General features: G+C 39.3%; 2 protein-coding genes across 3 annotated transcripts in view; one reads left to right on the forward strand and one right to left on the reverse strand.

Annotated features, from left to right (window-relative positions):
- Positions 1–1,289, forward strand: part of TPP2 (tripeptidyl peptidase 2) — a 50,350-nt gene extending 49,061 nt beyond the window's left edge. For both annotated transcript variants that reach the window (XM_050981804.1, XM_050981806.1), the window contains one exon: positions 448–1,289. In XM_050981804.1, coding sequence (XP_050837761.1) covers positions 448–537 — 90 coding nt within the window. In that variant the 3' untranslated portion in view covers positions 538–1,289. The remainder of the gene's footprint in view (positions 1–447) is intronic.
- A 136-nt stretch (positions 1,290–1,425) lies between these two features.
- METTL21C (methyltransferase 21C, AARS1 lysine) lies at positions 1,426–10,248 on the reverse strand. The gene is made up of 6 exons (XM_050981840.1): positions 10,202–10,248; positions 9,803–9,871; positions 5,739–5,890; positions 4,300–4,442; positions 2,657–2,774; positions 1,426–2,099 (listed from the first exon to the last, which is right to left on the reverse strand). Exons 3-6 carry the CDS (start codon positions 5,878–5,880, stop codon positions 1,705–1,707), a joined length of 798 nt encoding a protein of 265 aa, XP_050837797.1. The 5' UTR covers positions 5,881–5,890; positions 9,803–9,871; positions 10,202–10,248; the 3' UTR covers positions 1,426–1,704.
- Between the last annotated feature and the right edge of the window lie 9,245 nt (positions 10,249–19,493).

Here is a 19,493-nt window from a genome sequence, read left to right on the forward strand (position 1 = left end):
CCCCTTCCTTTTTCTAGAATAACTTGTTTGTGAGTAACTGTTGTTTTTAGCAGATTTACTTTTTGGAACTTACTTTGGGGTATAAAGGAAGTAGAGACAACTCAGTCCAAGATATCTGCATGAAAATGCCCGTATGTTGCTGTTTTACCACTGGGGTTTTTTTACCATTATTAATCATAATGACTTCTCATAGAACTTAATGGAGAATTAATGGGAATTCCTAAGATGAAATTCTTGTGCATTGTTGAAAGAATGTGGATCATATAGAATGGGAGGAGGGGTCCCCCTTTCAGGACTGAGGAATTCAAAGCTTACCAGCTTGAATCTGTTATCTTTCTGATTATAGACATTTTTACTAAAGTGTTGATATCAGTGCAGTGTTTGTTTAGATTTAGATGTTAAAAAGAGTAAGACTAATTTTTTTAATGCGTGATTTTTTTTCCTCAGCTAATGAAGTTGCTTGGATGGACTCATTGTGCAACTTTCACTGCAAATTGGCTTCCTGTCATGTATCCACCTGATTATTGTGTATTCTAGAGAATCAACAATTGTAAAATTTAAATGATTTTATATGGGACAGGATAGGAAAAGAGAAGTTTGACTTTTTATTCGAACGCATGTTTTCATTACTGAATGCTGATTATTAAATTGTGTGTATTTATCAGTAAGGGCACCTGGGTATGGCTTAATACCTGTTAACCTAACTCCTGTCATCAAGGAGTTTCCTTATTGTGCATCCCATTGCTGGCAATGGATGTGCCAGAACTGCCAACATCAAGGATTTGGAATTAGTTTGGAAAGAATTACTGCATGCATGTTATGTTCTGAATTGTTACTTTGAACTGCAAACCTGTAAAAGTTCTGTATTTTTTATGGTACACTGAATTTTAACATGTTTAATCTTAATTTCAATTGTATGAAGGCCTTAAAGCTACTTCAAGAGTAGCTAAAATCTTACTTATTAGATGAAAATAATGGACACCTGTATTGTTTGCAAGAGTTTACATTTAATGTTTTTGAGAAAAATTCAACCTCTCATGGTTACAATGTTTCTCAGAATTGCTGATGCATAGGTACTCTTGTAAATTTTCAAAACTCTTAATTTTGGAGGGATTTCAGGCAAACTCAGAAATCCTGGTGAAGCTGAGTATCAGGACAGGCTGATACATGTATAAAAGTGCCAGACAGTGACATGTTGATCAGATATTGTAAAGCTATACATAGATGTTTATTAATGTTAAAAATACAAAACACAGCAGAATAAATGTGCAAAGTTGAAGATCAAAATACCACCATGTTCACTCTGATACTTTAAAAGGTTTTTATAATGAATAAAAATACTGAAGCTAAAATTTGTATTGGTTTCTGGATGAGTACCTAAATAAAACTTGTTGAAAGAAAGCAGCTTACAAACAGCAGAGGTTCAGTGCAGCCCAGAAGATCAATGCTTTTTGTTAAAGCTTTCTTACTAATGTTGTTCCTTCAGTGGAGGGGAGTTGGTCAATTTGAACAGGTCATATTTATCAAGCAGAGACAAACTGCTATGTCTTTTGCCTTGCTGGGTTTTTTTCTACTTGCAATGCAAAACTTAGATGCAACTGCAACTTTACAACCATAAATGCACAGATGGTGCAACATAATCTTGGAAAGCATTCCAATCTGTGAGGTGCTGCTGCTAAATCGAGATCATTAATAGTTTTCTCTTTAATTCTTTCTTGCTGTGGCTTTAAGCAGCTTGACATTTGATTCTGGAAATTCTGCTAGGATGGTTGTGTTAAATACACTGCAAACTTTTTCTAAAAATTCGTAGTCTGTACTGAATCTGAATTTATTTGCCCAGAGTAATACTGTTCCTGGCTTACAAAAGTACACCATTGTTGCTAGCAGGGGATCCAGAGCTCCATGATGGTACACAACATCAGTTGCCAGTATGAAATCATAATGGTAAGTTGACATAGGAAAGTCTTCATTGAGGCCTTCTCCCCATACCAGTTTTCTCACTTCAGGTTTGTGCATATTCAAGTTCTGTGTATTTCTTGAAATATTATATGAGAGATTTTCAAGAACTTCAGGCAAATCAGTAGCTGTAACATGAGCCCCTAAAGAAAACATGAGTTTAATTCACAGAATCACTAAGGTTGGAAGAGACCTTCAAGATCATCTGTCCAACCATGAACCCAGCACTACCATAATCGCCCCTAAACCATATCCCCGAGTCCCACATCCAGATGCCTCTTGGATTCGTCCAGAGACAGTGATTCCAGATACCTCCCTGGCCAACTTATTCTAAGGGTATCTAACCACCCTTTCTGTAAAATAAAAAGAAGTTTTTAATATAAAATCTGAACTCCCTGCCACAGCTTAGGGCTGTTTCCTCTCATCCTTTCACTTGAGACAGGGCAAAATTCATAGATATGTAGTTGAACACGTGTGAAGCTTTATCTACGTAACTGGTCCAGCTTCCCCCTCCCCCATAACTAGGGTAATTTAGTTAACAAAACAGTACTTTACAATGATTTTCAATTTAAAAAAAACAACAACAACAAAACTAACAGTGACAAAGTTAACTTCATCTGTTTTTTCATTGCCTTAAAGTGACAATGACAGCTAGATCATCATTCACTAGAAGTTCAAAAGGAAATACAAATTTACCAACCTAAGATACAGGCCACAATGGAAAGCAAGCCTGTTCCAGCACCAATTTCCAAAACCTTTTTGTCTTTGAGGTTGAATTGTTCTTGATTTGATTCCAGATACTGAGATAAAGCCAGTGCCTAAAATGGTTAACACATATCCATAAGAGGGTAAGAGCTAAGTTGCACAAAAATTCATTAGATGTTTTTATACAAGAGTGTTGTGTTTTTTTAGTATAATGAGAAACACTGAAGGGTGTAACAAAAATGTAAGATGGGAAGAATTGTGATGTATCCTGTTTTTTTAATATAAAAAAAAGTAAAGTAGTTTATTTTTAGTTTTAAGTTTATGTGATACTGATTTACTACACACTTCTACATGAGTCCTCTGACAGCTCAAGACAGAATCACAGAATAAGCTGAGTTGGAAGGGACCCACAAGAATAGGCAGTGTTAAGATGTGAACCATACAGTCAGAACAGCAAAGTTTAACAATATGTAAGTAATGTTCTGGATTATTATCATAAATTTTATGCTATGCTATCACTATGATACAGTAACTTTAGGCTTCAGCAGAGATTTTTGAAAAACTTTTTGTTTCAAATTTTTTAGCAAAGAAGATATTGAAAATTGGTTATTTACAAACTTGACACTTGTTTATTGATAATAGTATAACCTTTGAAAAAAACAAAACAGCACTGTATGAAAAATATTATTAGGCCTTTGTAAAGATTTTGTCAGCAGAATATAAGTGGGCTGTTTATTACCAACATAAACTGATGCCAAAGAAACTGTCTTCCCCCTTTTGCTTCTCTTCTTTAGAATTGTGTTACTGTTATAACTCTTGTGCTTTTCATAATGCAACACTGTCTACCTGCTCTGGGAAAGCTGACAGCTAATGAATCATCAGTCCAATTTGTGCAACCTCTCAATTTTCTTGGAGAGTTTTACCACCTGCATTCTGACACTTGATTAATGTGCGAATTGATGATCTGACATTTCAGAATAAGATCCTGTTTCACCCACCCATATGCTCTCTATTGTTTTGAAATTGTCTGCCATTTTCTTGTGAGCTTTTTAAATAAATGTGGATCTGAACAATTTTGAAATTCTGGTTTTCTTGTCTTTATCAGTTGGCTCTCTTCCCTCAAAGGCAGTTTTCTTAGTCTGCATAAAATTCTGGTTTTAAGAGTAGGAGAAGCAGAGACTGAAGAAGTACTGCTTACAAGTATGATTTTCCATACTGTAATGAAATTGTTCCAGCCTTTTCTTTAAAATAAGCATATTTAGTAATTTTCATATCCTTTTTCTATTTAATCTCAGTTTTCTTTTTCAGCTTCCTTTTAGTACTGCTGATTACTTACTTACCAGCAGTGACTGGTTGGAAGCATGGAGGAAGCTGAATGTTTCTTCCTGAGTTCCCTTATTGAATTTTTTTTTTCAATCCTTACATCCAATGTACAAATGCTTTGGTGCCACAGTCCTTTTGGCATGAACTGGCAAATTACCCTAAGGCAGAGCTTTCTGCTGAAGGACTTCATTCTGCAGAGGGAAGCTTCCATTGTCAGAAGTGTCATCTAAGATAGCTTCCTTCATATTTGTGTGCTGCTGTCCTGGTTTGCTCTTGTGTCACGTGAGCTTTCTGCATGTGGTCTTGTGTACTTACCCCTGGCCATACCACAGCTCCAAAGTGTTCTATAGACTCCTGAATGACAATCTGGTGGCCAACGTACGTGTAGTGCTCCTTATCAAAGTAGTGTGAAACTCTAGGAACCCAGTTCTGCAGTATTTTAAGAGTTACTGGTGAGCCTGTGAGAGAAAAGTTGAAATTCCATGGGTATATGTGCAACTTGTTAAAGGGTAAAAAGTATTTTACAAAACCAGTATGTGGGCACATGGACTATAAAAGCTCTCAGGACATTGGTCTTGAATCATAGAATCGTTAAGGTTGGGAAAGATCTGGAAGATCATTAAATCCAGCCATTAACCAATCCAGCACTGTGTTCATTGCTAATACATCCCTAAATGCCACATCTCAAGATCTTTTGAGCACTTCTGTGTGTGGTGATTCTACCACTTCCCTGAGCAGCCTGTTCCAATGCCTGACCACCCCTTCAGTGAAGACTAGTTCTGTCCAAAACCAGACAGTCTGGGTGGCCAGGGGGTGAAAGGAACAATGGTCATTTCCTGTCATTCTAGGTTTTCACATGAGCAATTTAGAGATAGAAATGAGCCTTTTAGGAAAACCTACTAATCCAAATATAAAACTCTGCTAATGATAGCTAAAAGACTTTCAGGATCAAGTTAGCTTGTATTATGGTGTTTGTGCTGTAGATTTGTTTGTGAGGCCAGCAGCTCTAGAACAGCAAGCTGCTTTTTACATAAAGACTTAGGATTTACATCCTACATTGAAGAAAACCTGACTCTTTCTTAGCGGTTGTTTTTTTAAGCATCCTCCCACAGAAGGAGGGTTGTAAGATGCTTTTTATGTTGGCATACATAATGTAGTTCAGCAAGTCAGTGCTACAGGTGTCCTAGGGTGTCTCATCATAGCAAGGAGGCTCGTGGTTGAGATTTTTCAGATCTGTGCTGATCTCATCTGATCAGATCCATCTGATCTCACTGAACAACAAGGACACTGTTCTGAATGGCTGTACTTTTGTTGCAAGGATATGCATAGAATTAACTGCAAGGGGAAAATTTGCTCTGGATTGTAGGGATTTTAACTGATGCCTGCCTGGAATCCTTAGTAGCTGTCGGAGCAATTTAGCCTGTTAAAATCTGAATAACACGGCTTCAACAGTGCCAGCCCAATCAATGCATATTATAACCATATCTCTTTTGTAAGAGATTGTAATTAAGAAACAATTCTTAGATGTCTAAATAAAATCAGGAGACCTTTTTAAATATATTTCTTAATTATGGAGATAGAGGGGTATTTCTTGTAGATTTGATCTGATAATATATGCAAACATAAGAGGATGGGGGAAATTGGGTATCAAAGGAAAAGTTGCATTATAACATCTACTGTTTGAAGACTGACAAAAATCAAATTATGATATGCTAGCATGCCATGGCAATTGCAGTATTTAAATTGGACTAAACCTGTGTCAGATGCTGCATGCTCAGAGCTGCAAGTGCAGTTTTCAGAGTCATACTGCTCTTCACAGGTTTCTTCCTCCTCAGATTGGCAGTCCATTGTTCTTTGAATTTGATTGGGGAATGGTGGCTGCTGTGCAGAGATCATGGCAAAAGAGCTGAAAGGAAAAAATAATGTTATAAAATCTTGCAGGCACTCTCTTCATATGAAATATGTCTGGAAAAAGTCAGTAGTTTAGGTGGCCTTTGGTGGCCTTTTGGAGTGTTTTTCAGTGATGGATTGAAGAAATGGGATGAGATGGGACATCTCCACTCCAGTGGGTGGTACGAGCTGTTTCTGGGAATGTAGTAACACTGTCAGAAGTTTTCTTCTCTCTCATTTATCATTTTTATCATTGGGTTTATTTTATCATTTATGTAGAAGCTTAGAATTATGTCACTGAATTGATACCTCTAGTCAGCCTGAAAATTGAGCTACTCATAAGTTGAAGCAATAGCGGAGGAGCATAACTGTCTTTTAACATCTGTGACTTTTTAGCTATGTAATTTACTATTTTCAAAAAACTTGGGACTTATGATTCCAGAGATAAAACTGTTTCATTTGCTGCAGTTAGTGCTCTTGATTTTGTCTCTTTGCATAGAGTTGCCTTCTTTTCCCTGTCTTTTCCTGCAGAACAACTAACCCAATTACACTGAAATGCAATGAACTGCAGAATACCCAGATGGCAGTCAGGAAATCATTGCAGTGAGAAGACTGAATCCATAAAGTTTTTGGATAACTCTCTCTGTGCATCCCGAGGGTACAGGGCACCCAATCTAAGAAGGAACTGATTGATACCAACTGGCACCAATAAAAGCAGGAACAGGATGTAATATAGATTTGCTTGGAGAGACATAGGTCAGTGAAACTCTTTGTTTGACTAGTTTTCTTCAGTGAAGCATCTATGTATATGCCTATATCTGTGAGCGTGTGAAAATACAGATATAGATTAGATATAGATATAGATGATATAGATATAGATATAGATAGAGATAGATATAGATAGATATAGATTAGATATAGATATATACACAGACCTATCTATATGTAAAGAGCAAAAGGTTCATAACTTGCTCTGGCCAGAGGCTGTACATGTTCACCTTTCCTACATAACATGATGGCTGGAGTGAGCTGTGTTTCTATCCATAATAAAAACTTTTGTCCACTCTGCTCATTTTTGAGGCTGCATATTTGCTCTTTCCAGCCTCAGTCACTGCAAAGTGTTGTATCATTTGAGTTGCATCATACTACAGGAGGCTGTTTTACGTATCCTCACTGGAAGGGGTAAATCTCTAGCAGTGGCCAAGATGCCTGCAGGTATTTTTTAAGGAACAGTGTGACTGCTGACTTATGTGAGTGATTTAATTTGCACATGATATTGACACCATTGCAATTCCACTGATACCTGATATATTCCTTATTGCTTCTCTGTTTATTCACAAGGACAGGATTTCTGTTCTAATTCCTCAGACACTGCATTTGCTCCATCTTGGCAGTGATTTTGTACTGCAACAGGAAAGACTGTTTTAAAGTGCTTTAAATCGATTTCTGCACTGTTGTTTGGTTTGTTGTTTTTTTTTCTTCAGAGGGCCTCCATCTGGCTAGTGACAAGATCTGGCTTTCCCCTGTGGTGTGTGATTTGAGGTAAGATGAAGGTAGGTAAGAGACTGAAGTTAATGGTGCAGTCACTGCATTTCCTGATATGAGTGAGTGCATCCATGCTCACATTGCACATGTCACAGTGTGCCTCCTTCCAACAGCAATGCTTTTTTTCATTTAATCAAAAGTAGGCTTCTGGATTTGAGCAACGTCTCCTTTTCATGCTTTAAGACAGAATAAAATCTGCTCCTGTTTTATTGTTTTAGGAAATCTCTGTGAAAAATATTTTCAGACTTGTGCAGTTTGGAGGGTACATAGTGAAAAGAGAAGAATCTGTCAGAACTGGTGATGGCTACAGCCAGAAGAGATTTGGTTGAAGACACAGTCTTCTGAACATTTTATGTTGAAACCTTCAGATCACTACATTCTCATATTTGGGGGTTTTGGGATGAGTGTTTGTTTTGGTGGGGTTTTTTGTAAGGCTCTTGTAGCCTTACAAAAATGATTTGTGCTATTTAAGTGAAAAAAACAATCCTGAAACTAAGAAGCAGGAGAAAACTTTACCTTGTCCAGTACCCTACCATGTATAAAACCAGAAGTCTTGTTTAATCAATAAACTGTTAATTTGTCCATTTGGGTGGAAAGATCCCCCTGTATTTTTTTCCTTGCTTAAGCAAGCTCTTACTACAACAGGCCAAAATTTCAATTGGCTGTGGGTGGCAGCGAATTCCAGAAAATAGCTTGGAAGCATGCTTGATAAATACAAATTTGTTGATCAGCTATTAAGTACCTGCAGCAAATAAAATTGTATCTCTGATCCTGATATGTATCTATACCTTATTTATCACTCATTCAGACTGAACTCTAACTCGATTAGACATGTTATGTTACATTTTCAAATGAAAATTGTTATGCTTTCCCTCACTTTATCCTTTGAGTTCCCCTAAAATGGGAGTCTGCTTAAATATTTATAAAGAAACCTTGCTGGTTTTACTAAATTCATTAAAATGATCAGGAGGCCTAAATTCCACACCAGTGGCTACCCTGCTGCTGGTGTGGTAATTAAGTCCATAAGTTGCTTGAGCTCCTAGGTGGTGATTTGGGGGGATAAACACTATGCACTCTATGTTTGTATGTCACCTGACACACTGGGCTCTGGTTTTTGGCTGGAGCTTCTGGATGCTATATTAATGTCTTGTAGAGGGGTAGCTTTTGCTAAACAGAGAGGGATTTATAACTGTGTATATATGTATATATATGCATGTTCATTCTACTGCCATAATTACTCAATGACGTATTTCGTAGGAGTTAAAAGTAAGTCTTTTTTTAGCTGCAAACTACAGGACAGTTTTAATCTTATAAATTCAATAATTCAAGCATATTAGTGTCTGGGCCTTACTGATGCACAGCTTTATTTATCATTTTAAATGACAAACTGTTCCTGAAGGCTACAGGCACAAGTGAATATTGAGAGGCTGTTTGCAAATAGGTGGTGTTTGCATTATTGCATTCTCTATTCTCAACAATATATGTTCAAGTTGCTGCTGTGCTCATAGAACTACGAAAAACATTTGTCACTAGTTTGACATTTTTCTGATCCATATTTTACTAAAAATTATGTATCGCTAAAAGAATTTTGGTTTGATAATGTTGCAAGCAAAATTTATTCTCTTAGAAAATGTTGGCTCTTTCTGAATGTTAGCAGCCAGGTTTTTTCCAAATTAGTCTTGTTGGGAAATGATTATCTAAATTATTTCAGAGTTTTTAAACCAGTATTGACTTCATTAGTAGTCTTAAGCTGTTGTGAACAAAACTTAGAAAATCACATTTGATTTCTTCAGAACCTAAGGAAGAAAGAAGAATTCAAAAAACTATATCTACTTGACAATATTACATTAAATTAACAAGATAACACTTAGGGGCAAATTGTAAGACGATGATAAACCTAAAGGTAACAGACCCCTTTAAGAATAAACTTTGTGCCTCTTAAGCTGCTGAAATCAATTGCTTGGAAAGAGCTTTTAATATCCAGTTATGTGGCCAAAAAAGAGTAGGTTACTGAGCAGTGCTGTGTCACTAGGTTTTCAGCTGTAAACACAACTCTGCTGAAATGTGTTTCATCTCAGCACAGAGTTGCTCAGTGTAGTCTGTGTTAGTTTAAATATTTGGGCAAAAGCCAATTTCATTTGCTCACATGTGCAGTCTGTTCTTTGCAAGTGCAGTCTGTTCTTTGCAAGATCAGGTTTAACCATACTCATACCATACATTAACATCTGTTTTAGAGCTCATGCAATTTTCTCATGTTACCATTAACTAAATTTAAAAAAATAAACACCAACAATACAAATTATAGGAAACAAAGGAAATGTCAACGTTAGGAATATCGCTGTAGTAAATTTATGTGATATTTGAATCTACAAGGTAAACGCACCCAAATACCGCAGTGACCGTCACTCCACACGAAACAGAGAGCTGGATTCTGTTGGCTCACAGAGCTGACCTGAAATACAAAGGTACTTCTGTTGTTAGTTAGCAGGGAACACAAAGGCACGTCAGACGAGGTTAGCTGGGCAGCTGTGTGGGTACCTGATGTGACAGAGGGCATGGGAAGTTTCCTGTGGGTGGATGCACGCTCCAGAGGTATTTTATACAGGCATGCACCTGAAAAGAATAACTTTCCCCTCCAGCCAGTCGGATTGCAGGTTATTTAGAGTAACGTTACCAGGCAGCGCTCGAAGAACTTACACTTACCACGTTACACTTAAGTCTTCCACATGTGCAGTACAAAATCAAAAACCCTCTTAGACTTTGAAGCCACAAGCATACAAACCTTTCTCGGCTCCTCCAGACTTGTTCTGTTTTTGCAGACAACGCCGTTCCCCGTGTTCGCCTTACGTCAGCGGAGCTGAACCAAGCCAGCAACTTACTGTGGGCAAACTAGCGCATAAATAATGAGTGTGGCAACTTGGCAGCAGCCCAAGCACAGGGAAAAGTTCATGAAGCTCCCACTACCAGGAAAAGGTCAGGTCTTCCTTGCCCTGCTGAGCATCTGGCTGGGGAAGCTCTGGGTGCCCTCCCTGCCCTGAGTCACAGACAGTGTGGGCTAGTGTCAGTCCTAAGGAAAAAACAACTTTCTCATCATCTTCACTGCAGGTCATAACCATAGGAAACATTGTATGAACTGAAAGAGGAGGAAAAACAAATGAAAATCATGAAAATCCCACTTTTATCAGAAGATCTTCCAGATGATTATTTTAAAACAGATGGATGTCATAGATGTTGAAGATGAACCAGATGTGAATTCCTTACACATTTCAAGAATTGGAGAGGTTTATATCCATTTATTCTTTTGCTGCTCTTCTGCCCTCCCTTTTCTTTCTTTGCAAAGATTCTGTCAAAAGAAATTCAATGCCATTAGAGGACAGAAAAATTTTAAAGCTACTTTGGAAGTCATAAAGCTAGAAAATAACCCCTGGCTTATTAATGAACAGATGAAGGCTGGCGAAAGAAATGGGGGAGGCAGAGGAAATGTGGATTTTTAATTCAGTTTATAGGCATTTTCCTTTTGGGGTGAAAAGCTTTTGAATTTAGGTAATGCTCTCCTGAAGAGTGGCAAAGTTAAAAAAATGAACCTTTTGTGTCACAGCAGCTGTTCCATGTGTGGGCTGCTACATGTCTCTAGGAGTCTCACTAAGGATAGGAAGCACTTGTCTCTACATTAAAATGCTCACCAGCTTCTTACCTCTGAAATGTGATAGTTAAAAGAGAATTTTTAATTTATACTTGGGAACTAGTATTAAGATATTAACTGCATTAAGTTGATATTGTAAACTTTGCATTCCACAGACCTGCCTGATTTTACAAGTAGTGCAAAGGAGTGGTCCTGAGGCAGGTGAGTAGCTGTTATTGGAAATGGAGATAGGCTGCTGTTGGAATGACTGCCATGGCTTTTTTTAAGATGCGGTCGTTTTAGCAGGTATGTTCCTGCTGTCATATTTATTGTATTTGTCACCAGGGGTGAATGCGGCTCAGACTGGTGCTGCTGTCAGAGCTCTGTCCTAAGCTTTGGAATGGGACTGATGGTGGATGTAAACAGTTTATTTGTTAAATGAAAGCAGAGGAATTGGCTTACTCTGTAAGGTGTCTCTTGTAGCAAGGTAGGAAACTGTAGGGACATCATTACCCTTTATTTATGAATCATGCAGGCATGGCTTAATTTCTTGTTTATAACTCGTGGAGGAATCAACACTGATACTCTGAAATGTAGCTTTTGTTGACATATATTTACTACATACTTTCTAGAAATACTTCTTATTCCACTCTCAATCTCCAAGTATTTCTTGTTTAACAATGAAAATTACTGCTGTCTGGAGGGGTAGCCCCATGGAATTAAAACTTCTCCAGACTTCTGTGAATGGGCAGGCTGAGGGCAATACAGCACCTCAGTTCTATGTGTAAAAGGGCATTTTTCAGTTATCAATTCAAAATCCAATTCCACAAAGCTCTGAATTAATTGGTTGGCTTTTCCGTTTCTCAAAACACTTGTGGGAATTTTTCCATGTAGACCATTGGTGGAAGACAAAATGCAGCAGGCTGCCAAATGTGATGAAGTAAAGCAAACTTCAAATATTTTTAGAATGTATGTATTTTAACATGAATTGTGTAGCTTGCATAGATTTGGGGGCATGTTAGGTCTGGTAATGTGAAACCTAATTGGTAGTATGGGTCTTTTTCCCATTTAGTGGTATTAAACAATCAGGAAAGCTGGGAGGAGTATTTTTCCTGACTGTGTCACTGGACTCAGCAGTAGCATTCTCTTCCATGTACAGGCAGAGTAAAACTATATTCCTATTATTGGATTATAGATTATGGTGTTTCAATTTTAAAACAAATTTAAAAGTTTTTCTGCAGTTAATAGTACTGAATACAGCATAAAAAATATGTAAAACTATCAAAACTTTAAAAGGTTGTGATAAACAGGAATGAAAATGGTACAGTCATTAAACCCATCAGGAGCAAGAAGCCTGCCAGATTTGTGCCACAGGACAGCAGAGTTAAACCAGAAAAGTTAAATTATATTCTTGTCAATTAAATCAATAACCACAGATGAACAGGACCAAATGGCACTTACTCAGAACTCCACAGTGGTATTACCAGCTCCAGACCAAAGTGTGGTGCCTGCATCTAAAAGTAGGCTTGATACCCAAGCACAGGAAATTGTACAAATGTGAGTTGTATTTCTAAGGGAGTCTTGGAGGCATATAGGGAACAGTGGAGCAAGTGTGACAGTGCTGGTTAAACTGAGAGGAACAGCAGTGCTTGTGATAAATAAGAGGTTCTGTAAAAAAGGTTTTGTGTGTTCTTTGGCAGTGTCTACAAGCATGTCATGAATTGTCCTCCAGTTTACAGTGTATGTGCTTTTTCACAAGCTTTTCATAGGTCACTCACTAGAGATCCTTACAGATATTGAGTTTTTGGTTGGGATAAGGAGTTTTATGTTTTGTTTTAATTTAACAGCAAGGAGACCATAAATGGCCAGGTTTTCAATGACCCAGAAGAACCAGTGCTGCTGAGTGTATTGCTAAAATGTTGTGAAAATAATATGATGACAATGCAGAAATCTTTCTGGAACTCTGCAGCTTATTTTTCTTGAAAGTGAAAAGAAAAATAAGCTGCAGAGTTCCAGAAAGATTTCTGGCATGTTATGAGAGGTGATAATGTGATAAATGAAATTCAGTGCTGACAAGTACCACATAATACACAGTCTCTAACACTGTAGCACCTAGGAAAGAGATCTTCATGAAGCCAGAGACAGAAATATACCATAGCTATATACCCGCAAAACCACATCACTAACCAAAACCACAAAGGCATTGTTGCATTTTTATAACGAAATGGAAAAAATCCAACCAACCAACTAACCAACCAAACAAAAACTGAAAAAGGAACACTGTTTTCTTCCACGACAGGAATTCAGATATTATCTCTTCGGTGTGTGCCTTGAATCTTTGATTAAAACTTTCGTGGTCTTGGATCTCCTGCAGGATTTGCTGGAGGGCCGGGATGACCTGGATGAAAAATGGCAGAGTCGCACTTCTACAGCAGATTCTCCTCATTCTTATTGCTGGAGACATCTGTCAGCAGCCAGCTAAATGTCTACAGCATGGTCTTGGCATGGTCTGCTGAAGTATAAACAACTGCAAGGTGAATTTGTTCTCAGCTGAGATCCCTGACAGGGAAACACCAGTGAAATATCTCACAGGAATTAAGGAATGTTTCTCTAGAAAGATGACACAGCCGACAGCTCAGCTGAGGTGCCTTTACACAAAAGCAGGCAGCATGGGAAACAGACAAGGAGGAGTTGGAAACCACTGTGCTGCTGGAAATCTATGACCTAGCTGCCACTACTGGAACTTGGTGGGATGAATCCTTTGACTGGAATGTGACTGTCAATGGCTACAGGCAGTTTAGAAGGGACAGGGGAGAAAGGAGAGGTGGTGGGGTGGCCCTCTACACCAAGAGCTGGATTGAGTGTGGAGAGTTGTCTCTTAAGAACAGACATTAGCAGGTCAAAAGTCTGGGACAAGAACCAGAGCAGCAAAGAAAAACTTGTGTTGGTGCCTACAGGCCCTGGATCAAGAGAAGCCTATTGATGAAGCCTTCTTGCTCCAGCTACAGGAGTAATTGTGCTCGCAGGCTCTTGTCCTGCAGGGAGACTTGAAACGCCCTGAAATCTCCTGGGAAAGTTGCTGGGTGGCTGTAGGCCATCCAGGAGACTCCTGGAATGCATGCAGGATAACTTCCCTGATCCATGTAATAGCCAGCCCTACCAGAGGAGATGAGATATTAGACTTGGTGGTCACCCACACAAACAGGCTATTTTGGGATGTCAATATAGGAGGCAGCCTCGGCTGCAGTGATCATATACTTGGTAGAGTTTCTAGTCCTGAGAGATATGGGTCAGGTCAGCTGTGAAGTTAGGCCCCTCAACTTTAGGAAAGCAAACTTCAGCAAAGCCAATTTTAAGCTCTTCAAGGAGTTAGTAAATAGGACCCTCTGTGAAAGTGCTCTCAGGGACAAGGAAGCAGTACAGACCTGGTAGATCTTTAGAGTCAACTTCCACAGAGTGGAAGAGATTGAGCTTCCCAGGAGCAAGAAATTGGGCAAAGAAGGCAAGAGAGTGGCATGGTGGAGTTGGGACATGCTGGTTAAACTAAAGGGCAAGAAGAAAATGCATGGGCAAGTGTCCCAGAAAGAGTACAAGGATCCAGTCTGGCTGTATAGGGATGAGGTGAGGATGGCCGAGGCAAAGCCGGAGCCCAGGTTTGTAAGGGATGCGCAGAACAAGAAGGGCCCCTGTAGATATCTCAGCCAAAAAAGGAAGGTCAAAGAAACTGTACCATCCATGACAAGCAAGGCTGACACACTGGTAACAGCAGCTGAAGAGAAGGATGAGGTACTTGACAATGTTTCTGCCTCAGTCTTCACTGACATCTTCCCACACCTCTCCAGTGAGTGGACCACAAGACAGAACTAGAGAGCAACATGCTTCTCACTGTTAGCAAAGATCAGGTTCATGACCACTTGAGGAATCTGATTGTGCATGAGTTTATGGGATCCCAGGAGATGCATCCCAGAGTCCTGATGGAATTGGTTGGTGTAGTCCCATGATACTTGAAAAGTCACGTGAAGTTCCAGGTGACTGGAAAGAAGGAAATATAGTACCCATCTTTTAAAAGGGTAGAAAGGAGGACCCTAGGAACTACCAAACTCTCAGCCTCTCCTCTGTGCCTGGGAAAATCATGGAATAGATTGTCCTAGAAGCTCTGCTGAGGCACATGGAGGACAGGGAGGTGACTTGAAACAGCCAACACAGCTCTGCCAAGGGCAAGTCCTGCCTGATCAACCCAATGCTCTTCTATGATGGAGTGACTACATCAATGGACAAGAAAAGGGCCACAGATGTTATTTATCTGGACTATGGTAAAGTCTCTGACAGGATCCCTGACCTTTTCTGACTTGGAGAGAGATGGATTTGATGGGTGAACTGTTCTGTGGCTAAGGAATCGGTTGGATGGTCACATCCACAGGGTAATGGTCAATGGCTCGATGGACATTGGTGACAGATGGAATCCCTCAGAGGTCCATGCTGGGACCAGTGTTATTTAATATCTTCTTAATGACGTAGACAAAAGCATTGAGTGCACCTGCAGCAAATTTGCAGATGTCATTAAGCTGAGTGGTGCAGCTGACACACCTGAAGGATGTCATGCCATCCAGAGGGATTTGGACAAGCTTGAGAAGTAGGCCCATGGGAATATCCTGAGATTTAACAAGACCAAGTGAAACATGTTGCACCTGGGTTGGGGCAACCCCAGATGCCAATACCTGCTGGGGGACAGACCGATCCCCATCCGTGGAGACATTCAAGGTCAGGTTGGGCAGAGCTCTTAGCAACCTGATCTAGTTCAGGATGTCCCTGCTCATTGCAGGAGGGATCACACTGGATGACCTTTAAAGATCCATTCCAACCAAAAGAATGATCTTCAGTGTTCGGCATTTTTTTTTCCAATTCATTATGGCTGTGGAATGAATTCTCAGCTTAAGGTCACTAGTACTCCAAGTTAATTCTGGTGGCCTTCCTGAATAAGGGCAGTGAAAGGTGTAGGATAACACTGATTATGAACCTCAAACCAAACACACTGTTTTCATTATTTTTAGAATAAGAAATATGCACCTCCTTGGCAGGTGCCTTCTTCTGCTTGCCTGGCTCAGGGATGGTGACTCAACCACTTCACTGGGCAGTGTGCTTCAGTGCTTGACAAAAATATGGTTTTTTTCTTTAGTTGATTCAATATTTCATGCTAGTCAGGCTTAACCTAATTTTCATGTACAATGAGGTGGCACACATCTCAAAGAAGGAAGCAAAGCTGAGTGTTGCTAGGTAAGAAACCTGGAACAAATTGCCCAGAGAAGTTGTGGATGCCCCTCTGCTGGAGGTGTTCAAGGACAGGTTGGATGGGGCTTGAAGCAATATGGTCTAGTGAAAGCTGTCCCTGCCCATGGCAGCGGGGCTGGAACTAGATGCTCTTTGTGCCCCCTTCCAACCCAAGCCATTCTGAGATTCTAAGCAATAATTTTAAATTGTGCTGACATGTAGGGCATCTTTACGTTCAGGAGCATGATAGAGTGAAGAAATGCTCCAAGATTTATGCTGAAAAGAGGGACACCAGGCTGCGTCCACCTCGTCACCAGCTCCTGGCAACTGTCAGCTGTGTATAGTGCATTTAATGTCTGCTCTGTCCTTCCCTGGCAGTGCAAGCACTGCAGCTCATTAGCAAAGCTGTTGGGGAAACCAGTGCTGCATCACTTGGACTTATCACAAAAGCCAAGATGGTGAGGAATGGGACTCTAAACTGAGTGTTTATTTCCATAACCTAACCTTCCTCTGTAATTTAGGCTGTTCTGGATTAACCTGAAGAGCCTCATTCATGTGATGATTGGTGTGTTGTGTACCTTCTGTGTCCATCTATGTTGTCTGTTGAACCAAGATGTCTTCCTGTCTTGCAAGAGAAACAAGGGGACAGGTGACTCAAAATTTTTTTCTGGGCTGAGTAGGACCTTCCTTCACTTTTCTTATGTGAAGAGCCCTGGAGCATTATTTAAGCACATATTGTAATACCCGAATAACAGGTTGTTTGTTTTTTTTTAAATAGTAATTTCCTTGTTGAGTTTTTTGCCCAGCTTCTCTAAGTGTCTCCTATCAGGGTATAGACCATTTAGATGCCATGCACTTGCATGAAGAGATTGGCTAGAGAGGTACAACTGCAAAGAGAAGGCAGGGAAGGAACAGAGAGGCACAATCTCTGGCACAGCTGAATGTGAAAAGTGCATTTGACTGCATGAAATCATGGGCAAATCAGATCCTTTGCCCTCATTTTCATATCTTGACAGCAGAGGCAATATAACTCATCCATAGATTTATTTTTTTTTTGACACTGATTAATTCCTGTCTAATTATATAGTCACACACTTATGCTTCCCTCAGCAATGAGTTTTGAGGGTATATTCAAGCCTTCCGTAGTTAATTTTTCAAAATCTGAAACTGCATCATTATTAATGTCAGTTCTTCTCTGTTTTAAATAGGGACAGATTTTTCTCTTTGGTGCCACCTCTTTCTCATCTGCTTATTCATGCCACCTGTTTGGAGAGCTGCTGCTCCCTGCAGAGAGAAGTCACTAAAGCTGAACTTTCATCTGAACTCTCTCAAAGCTCTTCACGGAGGAGCCCCCTGCCTTGCCATGGGGTGTTGTCTTACCTCCTGTGGTCCCTCTACCATTTCTCAGCCAGTTGTTTGGAGAAGCACTCAAAGCCATCTGCTATTTTTTCCTAATGGCAAGGAAAGATCTTGAACTAATTCCATGTGGCTTTTTATAGAGCTAAGATTGTGATAGTCCTAATATGCTGAACTGGAAGTTTAACAGCAGGGACTGCCCTTACTCAATCTGTTTGGGGCTGGTTACTATAGACACAAATGAGGGACCAAGTGAAGCTGGCTGTGTCAAGGATGAACACTCTCAGGGCTACAGACTTTGGATTAATTTTTTTTGGTTTTGTTGGGCTGTCTGATTTTTTGTTTTGTTGGATTTTTTTTTTGGGGGTGGGGTTCTGGTTTTGTTGTTGTGTTTGTTGTTTTGGGGTTTTCTTGTAGGATATATAATTATTCCCTGTTGTAGCAATATTTGCCAAGCAATAAATTCTTCAAATTCTTGTTCAGGTAAAGCTACTGAAGCCAATGGGGGTTTTGTCAAGGTGAGGCTTGATTAAAAGGCTGAATAACAAGAATGCAGGTTCTTATTAATGGTTGCCACTGAAGAAACTCCTTGCTTCTCTTCCACTTGTGAAAAATGTGGTGTTTCTCTAGAAGGAAAATAAAAGTGTATTTGAAGTAATTTCAAATGAATGACTAACGAGTAGCCCAAGCAATATTATAATGAAGCAATTTGTTTTGTAACAGGAATAAGTATTCAGAAATCAGACTATGCAGACTAATACTAGAAGTATTAAAAAAATTAGATGGAAGAATCTCTATTGACTTAGAATCTTGGAATCATTAAGACTGTAAAGCACCTCTAAGACTGAGTCCAGTTGTTAACCCAGCACTGCCAATACCACCCTTAATCCCTGTGATTTTTAACAAACCTGGACTTGTATGAGCTTCACTATACAGATGCACCATATAAATACAGATTGTGCATGCAAATCAAAAAATTTAATGCAAATCAAAGCAGCTCCATGCCTGAATTAATGCCATTTTGATGACATTATTTAAACCATAGTGGAAATGTCAGATGGTTACCATAAGGTAAATTTCTATGTCACTGGAGAGAGTGGGCTTTTTTGCTTTGGACTGCAAAAAATATATTTCATATCTTTTATCAAGTTTATCTTTAAGAGGGCTCTTGTATATTTGGAATCATGTTTTTTTAAAAGTTTTTTCTTGCCTCTCCTTTCTTCTATGTATAGAATTAGTCTGGGTGCAAAAGGGATAGTTTTGAGACCTCTGGTTTCACTTGGATATAATCAACATCTGTGTGCTGTGGTGTGCCACATCTGAAAGCTCAGCATATTTGTCCAAGCAAGAACTGCAGAATTTAATCCTAAGTCATTAATAATATTTAGTTTTTAAAAATCAAATGAGCTCCAATGTCTGTCATCACATCTTTTTAACTGTTGGCTGAGGCTATAAATGGGCTATAAATTCAGTGTAGCCTTATCTGCTGTATCCTGCTGTGTGTGCTCTCCATCTCGTAGATGGGAATAGGATGCTGATTTGGCATCTGTAGAAGTTTAAAAGGATTGCCATGTGGATGTTTAACAAACATCTTCAGTCAGAAGTGATCATTAAGTCCTTCCTAACTCACTAAAGCACAGAAGTACAAATTAGAAACATAAATCAAAGTCTGACTGTTTGAAAGGAGAGTCTTAGCTTTTTTTTTATTTTATCAGAGGGACAGCTGAATCTTAGCTTATTTCCTCAGCTTCACCTACTTTATTGGTTTTGTGAAGGTGAGAGGCCAGAAGGCCCAGGAACTTGGTGCCAGGGAAGAAGTCAGCCTTGG

Source organism: Serinus canaria, chromosome 1, assembly GCF_022539315.1.
Source record: "Serinus canaria isolate serCan28SL12 chromosome 1, serCan2020, whole genome shotgun sequence".
Lineage (NCBI taxonomy): Eukaryota > Metazoa > Chordata > Aves > Passeriformes > Fringillidae > Serinus > Serinus canaria.

Excerpts from the sequence above, each read along its gene's own strand:
- METTL21C (XM_050981840.1), bottom strand. The coding sequence starts at position 5,880 with ATGATCTCTGCACAGCAGCCACCATTCCCCAATCAAATTCAAAGAACA. Across the intron at positions 4,443-5,738 it reads GCATGCAGCATCTGACACAG|GCTCACCAGTAACTCTTAAA; the intron begins GTTTAGTCCAAT and ends TTTCTCTCACAG. Across the intron at positions 2,100-2,656 it reads CATTGTGGCCTGTATCTTAG|GGGCTCATGTTACAGCTACT; the intron begins GTTGGTAAATTT and ends TGTTTTCTTTAG.